The 10,423-nt window shown below is 45.8% G+C and overlaps 1 protein-coding gene across 3 annotated transcripts in view; it reads left to right on the forward strand.

Annotated features, from left to right (window-relative positions):
* ZKSCAN5 (zinc finger with KRAB and SCAN domains 5) overlaps positions 1 to 8,232 on the forward strand; it is a 23,193-nt gene extending 14,961 nt beyond the window's left edge. For all 3 annotated transcript variants that reach the window (XM_034988429.1, XM_034988430.1, XM_034988427.1), the window contains 2 exons: positions 1,562 to 2,170; positions 5,371 to 8,232. In XM_034988429.1, the coding sequence (XP_034844320.1) occupies positions 1,562 to 2,170; positions 5,371 to 6,497 (1,736 nt within the window). In that variant the 3' untranslated portion in view covers positions 6,498 to 8,232. The remainder of the gene's footprint in view (positions 1 to 1,561; positions 2,171 to 5,370) is intronic.
* The last annotated feature ends 2,191 nt before the right edge of the window (positions 8,233 to 10,423 follow it).

Consider the following 10,423-nt stretch of genomic DNA (forward strand, 5'->3'; position numbering starts at 1 on the left):
TTTTTTTTTTTTTTTTTTTTTTAAAGATTTTATTTATTTATTTGAGATAGAGAATGAGATAGAGCATGAGAGAGGGGAGGGTCAGAGGGAGAAGCAGACTCCCTGCTGAGCAGGGAGCCCACTGCGGAACTCGATCCCGGGACTCCAGGATCATGACCTGAGCCGAAGGCAGTCGCTTAACCAACTGAGCCACCCAGGCGCCCTTTTTTTTTTTTTTTAAGATTTTATTTATTTGACAGAGAGAGACAAAGCAAGAGAAGGAACACAAGCAGGGGTGTGGGAGAGGGAGAAGCAGGCTTCCCGCGGAGCAGGGAGCCCGACGCGGGGTTCGATCCCAGGACCCTGGGATCATGACCTGAGCCGAAGGCAGATGCTTAACGACTGAGCCACCCAGGTGCCCCCCCCCAAAAAATCTTATTAGAAAGTTCTCAATAGACCCTGGTGTCTCTCTCTCTAGCATATAAAAAATAATATTCCCTGTTTTTTAATTACCGAAGATTTGTCTCTGCAAAGCATATTGAATGTCCATGCTTCAAGTGAAATATAGGTTGTTGATCCAGTTACATAGGGAGATGATTGCAGTTTGTCCGGCGTCTGTATTCATCAGTGACTCTTGGGTGTTAAGCTAGCTCTTTTTTTTTTTTAATTTTTTTTTTTTAAAGATTTTATTTATTTATTTGAGAGAGAGAGAATGAGAGACAGAGAGCATGAGAGGGAGGAGGGTCAGAGGGAGAAGCAGACTCCCTGCCGAGCAGGGAGCCCGATGCGGGACTCGATCCCAGGACCCTGGGATCATGACCTGAGCCGAAGGCAGTCGCTTAACCAACTGAGCCACCCAGGCGCCCCGTTAAGCTAGCTCTTGTCAGTACTAGATTCTTCTCTGGGTATAGAAAGAATACTTTTTTTCCTTTAGACTTATTCATACCAAACTGAGATTCTTAGGGGATTAAAAAAGCTGGAAAGATCATCTTCCTTCTCCAGGGTATGAATGAACAGGAAGAAGAAGGTGAAAACTGGGTTAGCTGCACAACCCAATATCACATTTTTTTTTTTTTAAAGATTTTATTTATTTATTTGAGAGAGAATGAGAGAGAGAGCATGAGAGGGGTGAGGGTCAGAGGGAGAAGCAGACTCCCTGCTGAGCAGGGAGCCCGATGCAGGACTCGATCCTGGGACTCCAGGATCACGACCTGAGCCGAAGGCAGTCGCTTAACCAACTGAGCCACCCAGGCGCCCCCCAGTATCACATTTTGTGAAGAATTTGATATTGCACAGGTGTGCACAAACAGGTACTGTTAAGTACCCCACCAAGAGGACATCACCTTCACTAAATAGAAGGACTGCTCTCCCAGTTTCATCCGTTGGACACATTCTTGCCAGCTCTTCTGTCCGCGGCCTGTTTCTGCTGGAGGATTCTTTGTCCCCTCCCAGTAGCATAAAGCCGCCTTTGCCAAGTCCTGCGGTGCTAGCACACGTCGGCGTCATAATTACCCATGTCCTCAGTCGTTTTGTTTCTTCCAGTATGGGGAATAGCTAATCCGTTTTCCTTCTCTTATTTCAGATTACGAATCAGAGCATGACAATGTGGAACTCGCCGTAAAGCAGATTTCCAATGACGCTGAACCCCACTGGATGACTTCAGGAAGCCCTGAAAGAAATGTTCCCCAGAGTCAAGGGTTTGGAGAAGTTAGTGACCTTCATGGCATGGTAGAGAGGTGGCAGGTAAACCCCGCAGTGGGGAGATCAAGGCAGAACCCTTCCCAGAAAAAAGATCTTGGTACCATCGCGGATGTTAACCGTAAGCACAACCCAAGTGGCGAGAGAGGTCACAAATGTAACGATTGTGGTAAATTTTTCCTTCAAGCCTCAAACTTCATTCAACATCGGCGAATCCACACTGGAGAGAAACCGTTTAAGTGTGGTGAATGTGGGAAAAGCTACAATCAGCGGGTCCATCTGACTCAGCACCAGCGAGTTCACACTGGTGAGAAACCCTACAAGTGTCAGGTGTGCGGAAAAACCTTCCGCGTGAGCTCACACCTCGTCCAACATCACAGCGTGCACAGCGGAGAGAGGCCGTACGGGTGTACCGAGTGCGGGAAAAACTTCGGTCGGCACTCCCATCTGATCGAGCACCTGAAACGCCACTTCAGAGAGAAATCCCAAAGATGTAGGTATTGGGAGTTTGTGTTCAGAGAATAGATGGAGGCGAAAATGGTTTTATGAGCTTAAAGCGGTAGGACAGATGGGTTGTGCTGACTGGGAGCAGTAGCTAAGGGGCAGAAATCACAGTCCATTTTGTTGTTTTATGCTTTAATTGGTCCAGTGAGTAGGCAAACCTATGCCCTCTCCACCCTCCCCACAGCTTCCCTCTTGGCAGAGGCACCTGCTTTCAGCTCTCTTACATGTTTCTTCTGATAAATCCCCCCCCCTTTTTTTTTAAAGATTTTATTTATTTGAGAGAGAGAGCACGGGCAAGGGGTGCGGAGAGGGAGAAGCAGGTTCCCCGCTGAGCAGGGAGCCCGATGTGGGACTTGATCCCAGGACTCCAGGATCATGACCTGAGCCAAAGGCAGACGCTTAACCAACTGAGCCACCCAGGCATCCCTGTTAATTCCCTGTTTGTCAATAATATGTCTGTTGCCCGACTTAACTGATTTTAAACATTATCTCTTGCCTTTCTGTTGTAGTAAATGAGGATTTTGGCTCGCTCTCTCATGCTTCCCTCCCTCTTTCCCCTTTTCTCAATTTTGTTAACTCACATTTTACTTTAAAATGATAAAATAATACTAGAGCAGGAAGTTTGGAGGAAAGAAAGCAGGAGGAAAAAAAATGACCCACAATCCCACCATCCTAATAGAACTGTTATTATTTAGCATATTCCTTCTATCTTTTTTTTTATAAGCTTATTTTTATGTAGGTGTATTCAGAGGGTACAGTTAAATATTAGACACACTTTGTCCAGTGTGGCTTGGCTCTCCTGTTTGTTATTTCTGACAACCTGCCGTTGTGTGGAGACATCAACACTTAATTGTTGCTCAGTTGAACTTCTAATTTTTTCTCTTTTGTTCTGATAGCTGTGCCTTAAAAAAAAACAACAACTATGCCTTAAAAAAAATAGGATTATTTCCTTATAATAGATGCCCAGAAGTGGGATTAGTGGATGAAAGGCCAAAAACATTTTTATGGGTCTTGATACATACTGCCAAATTGCTTTTCCAGTCACCACATATTAGTTTTACTATATTTCTCCCAGGGTGATCAGACTTTTTTTTTTTTTTAAGATTTTATTTATTTATTTGACAGAGAGAGACACAGCGAGAGGGAACACAAGCAGGGGGAGTGGGAGAGGGAGAAGCAGGCTTCCCGCTGAGCAGGGAGCCCAATGCAGGGCTGGATCCCAGGACCCTGGGATTGTGACCTGAGCCGAAGGCAGACGCTTAACGACTGAGCCACCCAGGCACCCCGGACATTTTTTTTTCCACAAATGGGGTAAGCAGAAGAGACGTCTTTTCTGTATTCATTTTCATTAGTTTGGTTATCAGTAAGGTTGAACAATTTTCCCTGTTCGTTTACTTATTTTTTCATAGCTGTTCAAGTGACATTAAATTTATATATGGAAGAGATCACAGTCAATCATGCTGTGGGGCGCCTGGGTGGCTCAGTCATTAAGCGTCTGCCTTCGGCTCAGGTCATGATTCCAGGTCCTGGGATCGAGCCCCGCATCGGGCTCCCTGCTCCTTGGGAAGCCTGCTTCTCCCTCTCCCACTCCCCCTGCTTGTATTCCCTTTCTCGCTGTGTCTCTCTCTGTCAAATAAATAAATAAAATCTTAAAAAAAAAAAACATGCTGTGAACTTAAAGGCTCTTATTAATATTTTCCACATAACTCTTAAGACTGGCTTTAAAGTATTTATTTTTAAATTCTGCCTTTGACGTCCCCAAGCCCAGCTACTTGTCATTCGCATTAACAGTGACCACCACCTTCTCTATCATGGAATAGAAGATTATGAAGTTCTCAAGGCCTTTAGAGTCTGGGTGGAGCAGAGCTTTCTCCTCTGCCAGTTTTGTCCCTTCTGCTTGGTGGCCACCTCCTTGGGGAAACGCATCCAATAGCACTCCGGACCTGGGAAGCAATTACTTTAAAGTAGTCTTTATTCTTTCCTATCTCCTCGACAGTTGTTCTTATGACTAGTTTCCTGGTTAACACTCACCTACTCCCCCCTGCCGTTTTTTTTTTTTTTTTTTGGATCAAGAGAGGGATCTTTTGTGCGCTCATCCAGCCCTCATTATCGTGAGCCTGTGGTGCTAGGTGCTTGGGGTAGAGTAGTAAACAGAATCACACAGTTTGTGCCCTTGTGGTGCTGATGGTCTGGGCCGAGGAGCAGATAGGAAGGGTGGTGAGCATTCACAGGTTCGATGCCCTGGTGGGGAAACAAGCTCAGGTGACAGCTAAGAGTGAAGAGAGCAGAGATTCACCTATCACCCACCCTCTTTTTTTTTTTTTTTAAAGATTTTATTTATTTATTTGAGAGAGAGAGAGTGAGAGAGCACAAGAGGGGGGAGCGGGAGAGGGAGAAGCAGACTCCCCGCTGAGCAGGGAGCCTGATGCGGGACTCGATCCCGGGACTCCAGGATCATGACCCGAGCCGAAGGCAGTCGCTTAACCAACTGAGCCACCGAGGCACCCTATCATTACCCACCCTCTTGACGATAGTTTTTATTGGCTCATTGCTCTTTTGTCCTGGATCCTAATCAGGTATTCTTCCAGCTCTATCCCCCTCATAGTCCTTTGCTTCCCATTCTTCAGTTCTTATCTGCTCTCTCCATCCAGCTGTGTTTTTGTTCTGACTCAGTCTGTCTGCCTCAGTCCTGTTTGCATTTCAGAATCCTCTCTCTCCTTCCTGGATGTTAGAATCGTGGTGCTCCTCCCTAGCAATTGCCTCACCTCAGTCACTCTCACCATCCTGCTTAGCGAGCCTCTTCATCTCATTCTTTTCATGAGACAAATTCTTTTGACTCCCACTGGCGTCAGGCACATCCAGGCATCCTCCCCCGTCCCTTTGTTACTGCCTTCACATCGTGGTTTCACCTGATTATCCTCTTTCTCCTGACAGTTCATATTTCTACTGTAAAAGAACTGGTGACGGGCGCCTGGGTGGCTCATTGATTTAGCGTCTGCCTTCGGCTTAGGTCATGATCCCAGGGTCCTGGGATCGAGCCCTTGTCAGGTTCCCTGCTCAGTGGGGAGCCTGCTTCTCCCTCTGCCTGACCCTCCCCCTGCTTGCTCATGCTCTCTCTCAAATAAATAAAATCTTAAAAAAAAAACACCACAAAAAACTGGTGACATTTGCATTTCCTCTTTATTTCAGGCAGTGACAAAAGAAGTAAGAATACAAAATTGAATGTTAAGAAGAAAATTTCAGAATTTTCAGAAGCCGATGTGGAACTCTCAGGAAGAATCCAAAGAAATGTTTCTCAAGGTCAAGATTTTGGAGAAGGCCATGAGCACCCAGGCAAGTTGGATAGAAAGCAGGGAGTTCCCATGAAAGAGATATTAGGACAGCCCTCTTCAAAGAGGATAAATTTTAACGAAGTCACGTATGTGCACAAAAAATCAGCCACAGGAGAGAGACCACATAAATGTAATGAATGTGGAAAAAGCTTTATTCAGAGTGCACATCTGATTCAACATCAGCGAATCCACACAGGGGAGAAGCCCTTTCGGTGTGACGAATGTGGGAAAAGCTACAATCAGCGGGTGCATCTGACTCAGCACCAGCGAGTCCACACTGGTGAGAAACCCTATACCTGTCACTTGTGTGGGAAAGCATTTAGAGTGCGGTCCCATCTTGTTCAGCATCAGAGTGTGCACAGTGGGGAGAGACCCTTTAAGTGTAATGAGTGCGGGAAAGGCTTTGGGAGGCGGTCCCACCTTGCGGGGCATCTGAGACTCCACTCTAGAGAGAAATCCCATCAGTGTCATGAGTGTGGAGAGATCTTTTTTCAGTATGTTAGCCTCATTGAACATCAGGTGCTCCATATGGGTCAGAGAAATGAAAAAAATGGCATTTGCGAGGAAGCTTACGGTTGGAACCTGACAGTGATTGAAGATAAGAAGATGGAGTTACAAGAGCAGCCTTATAAGTGTGATATCTGTGGCAAAGCCTTTAGTTATAGTTCAGACCTTATTCAGCATTACAGAACTCACACTGCAGAGAAAACCAATAAATGTGATATATGTAGAGAAAGTGTTGGCCAGTGTTCCCACGTAAAACAACACCAAAAAACCTACTCCAACATGAAGTCCCATCAATGTAATGAGTGTGGCAGAGGCTTCACTCTGAAGTCACATCTTAATCAGCATCAGCGAATCCATACTGGTGAGAAACCCTTTCAGTGTAAAGAATGTGGAATGAGTTTCAGTTGGAGTTGTAGCCTCTTCAAACATCTGAGAAGTCACGAGAGGACAGATCCCATAAATACCTTAAGTGTATAGATGTTTCTGTTGTAGAACAGCTGTTACTCAATTTTAGAGAAGCCTTCCTAAGAGAAACCCTCTTCCTGTAATGAATGTAATAACAACTTTCAGCATTCTCTCCAACGTAACCATCAAACCTACAGATATGTTGAAATCCTTCAGTTAGAACTTAGGAACACTGGAGAATCCACAGTGAATAGATATGTTTGCTTTCCCCATCGAGAAGTGCTTTTGTTAGCATCTTCATGCTTAAGAATCTAGACAAGAGAGCACCTGTGGATATGGTGGATGAAGAAGAGCCTTCAGGTGGCACTCATTTTTTGGTTAAATTTCAGAACGTTGACACTGAGAAAAGCCTCACTAATGCAGTAGAAATAAGCTTTATTTGTAGTTTCTGCCTTGTTGGACAGCTTATTCAGGGAAGAGCACAGTGAAAGGAAGAGAGAACTCTTCAGCATGATATCTGTTTTGGTACCTCAGCAACGAACCTTTTCTAGAAGCGTTGATCCCAGCCACTAGAATGCTCCAGCTATTGTTCCCATCTTGAGTATTAAAGCCTTTGAAAAGAAATCGACTTAAGGTATTTATATCCTGTCAAAATTGGGGTTCAGAGACTGGATGGTATGTGTTCCCATTGCATTATACAGTCTCTAATTTCTCCATGAAGCATTCTCTACCTTGTTTTGTTTTGATTCTGTTAGCATCAAAGTTGGCTAGTACCAAGAGGGGTTAAGTGTGTAAATCCAGGAGAGAAACTGTTGGTCAGTCACATCTTAAGGAGAAGAGAGAGGGACCTTGGGAATAGTGAAGAGAAAATAGGCCAGACTGTGGGCTGGTTTTCAGTCCGTCACCCACAAGAATGAGGGCAGCTGTGTTCCTGGAAGGACTTAGACCAAGTTGAATTAAGAATCTTGGTCCAAGGAGAATGTGTAGCAATTCCCAGTGGCCCTGGAGATAGACCTCCTCCATAGGATAATGGTGTATAGAGTAAGTGTCAGTTTGGATTGCAGTTGGATTTGAAAGTAAACCGTAACCAGGAGCAGAAAGGTTCGTGTTCTGGTTAGCGCTGTCTTGTGGGAAGGTCGGAGGGAAAGATGACATGGATGAGAGGGTTAATTTGAGCGTCTTTTCTAGAGACAGGGAAAGAGTGCTTCTGGGAACTACTACTGATTGCTGGGCTTACAATAAACAATAAATACTTGTTGACTGTATGTGTTGTACATTGGTGCCCTGCCCAGATCCCCTTTATCAAGCTGGCATGCCCATCCCCCAGCTACTCTGAGTTTTGGCTGTTGAGTGCTCATAACTCTCCCCCCTCTCCAGAGACTCTGGAAAGTTGTCCTCAGATGATGGGAGCTGCCTCACAGCTGGGGTGGGAGCTGTCCTCCACACCCCGCAGCCAGTGGCTGGTTGAAATGGGGGGTACAAAAGGCTGATTCACTAGGTCTGTCTCAGTGGGGGGTAGGGGGAACTGTGGTGCATTTACTTTCCCTGCAGAAGGAACTTGTGACCTGCACCTTTCCCCATAGTTCCCTTACTTCTTTCTCATTGGGGAGGAAATGCTTCTAACTCGGTCTTTCTCCCAGACTAAGGAGGCTCAAGGAGCCACCGAGACGGCGAAACCTCCCGGATTCCTGGAGAACACCAATGAGGTGGGGGGGGGGGGCGGGGGCGGGATTTGAGGCGCTTCCGGTGGGCTCTCTGGGGCTTGTATTTGTCCTGAAGGTCTGGTGTTCTGCTCGTCTTCCCTCTTCCGGGTCGACCCCGCGGCTCTCAGTTCCGGTGTGCGGGTGGCGGAGGCGTCACGAGATGCACCGTCAGCACCGCGGCGTCCGGCCCCAGCCGGAAGTGGAGGGAAGCGCCTCGCTCTCGGTGCCCTCGGCCCCTGTCCAGCCCTGCTTTGTGCTTTGGCTTAAACCTAATGACGGACCCATTAGGAGAGGCATGGGAGGCAAAACGTACGACAGTAGCGTTTTTCTGCCTTGTACAGAATCGTAGAATGACTTCACCAGTAAGTGCAGTTCTGGTGTCTTGGACCTAAGGAGAAAGGACATAACCCAGAGAAGGTCCAGAAAAAGGAGATTACACAAATCAGAGTGACCACAGATTTGAACCTGTCAGATCCCATGTAGTAGAACTAAGAGACACTATTTGAAATCAGAATGACACAGGGAGAAAAAGTAAGGGTAGGAAAGTAAGGAAGTACCTACGGAGATAGAGAAAATGCAGCAGATAAAAAAATTAGGGATATTCAAGGATGAAGACCAAAATGGAGAAACTAACGTGTTTTGGACTTGATGTCAGGGACAGTTTTACCTCTTTACATCTGTCTCTTGGTACCTCTGAGCATAATAGATCATGAGTTTGGTGCACTATAGCAACTGGTTTGTTTTATCCTTGGCCAGAAATATTACAAGTACAGTATATATCACTGGTTGTGAGTGCAACCAGGAGAAAACAGGACTGTGTCAGCACAAAGCCATCAGTCAGTCTAGATAAGCAGCCTTAAACCTTTGGGGTTATAATCTTGTTTCTAAGAGAAAAGAAGAGTTACATTTGTTGTGCATTTGATGATGTGTTTATTTCTGTGTTGAGTACTTTACCTGGTATATCAATGTGCTCCTAATGCTGTAACAAAATGCTGCAGACGGGGTGGCTTAAGCAACAGAAGTTTATTTTCGTGCAGTTCTGGAGGCTGGAAATCAGAGATCCGGATGACAGCGGAGTTGGTTTCTACTGAGCCCTCTGCTTGGCTTGCTGACCGCTGCCTTGCTGTGCCCTCATATGGCCTTTCCTCTGTGTGTGTGCACTCCTGGTAGCTCTTCCTCCTCTTATGAGGACATCAGTCCTATAGATGAGGCCAACCCTATGACCTCATCTAACTTTACCCCCTTGTCTCCAAATGCAGTCACATTGGGGGTTAGGGCTTCAACGTATGAATTTTGGGAGACACAATTCAGTCCTCCTTAGGAGTGTATTTACAACACACTGGCTTCCAGTGTATTTCCAATACATGTAGATTTATAATACAATATAGTTATAATAACTACTTAGTAGTGTGTCCCAATTTTATTTTTTTTTAAGATTTTATTTATTTATTTATTGGACAGAGAGAGATAGCTAGAGAGGGAACACAGCAGGGGGAGTGGGAGAGGGAGAGAGAAGCAGGCTCCCCACTGAACAGGGAGCCCGACGTGGGACTCGACCCCAAGACCCTGGGATCATGACCTGAGCTGAAGGCAGAGGCTCAACGACTGAGCCACCCAGGCGTCCCATGTGTGTCCCAATTTTAGAGTTGGGCAATCTGAGCTTCAGAAAATTAGTAAATTTTCCATGGTCAGATAGGTAGTAAGGATCGGAGACAGAATTCGTCTGTCCAGTTCTGAAGCCTGAATTCTTTCTCAGCAGCATGTGGCATATCTTTTTTCTTACGTATTTCTGTATTTTTTTTTTTTTAAAGATTTGATTTATTTGACAGAGAGACACAGCGAGAGAGGGAACACAAGCTGGGGGAGTGGGAGAGGGAGAAGCAGGCTCTCCGCTGAGCAGGGAGCCCAATGCGGGGCTCGATCTCAGGACCCTGGGGTCATGACCTGAGCTGAAAGCAGACGCTTCATGACTGAGCCACCCAGGCACCCCTCTGTGAGTATTTACACCGTGTTTATATAGTGCTTTAAGTTCTATAATATTTAATATGGTCTTCAAAAGCTCTGCAGGGAAAGCAAGCAGTTCATTTTACAGATGAAGAGATGGAGGCACAGAGATAGGACTTGACCATAACTTATCTCTGAAATGGAGCCTGGAGCCTCAGGTCTCCTCAGTCCTAACCTAGACAGTGCTCCACACTACAGTGAGAGAAAAGGCCTGTATCTGATGTCTTCACAGCTTTCTAATTCTTTCTGGCAGCAAATTGTGTGAGCTTCACTCCTCATTCCAGTATCTTC

The sequence above is a fragment of the Mirounga leonina genome, unplaced genomic scaffold, assembly GCF_011800145.1.
Source record: "Mirounga leonina isolate KUSES-001 unplaced genomic scaffold, KU_Mleo_1.0 Mir_454, whole genome shotgun sequence".
Lineage (NCBI taxonomy): Eukaryota > Metazoa > Chordata > Mammalia > Carnivora > Phocidae > Mirounga > Mirounga leonina.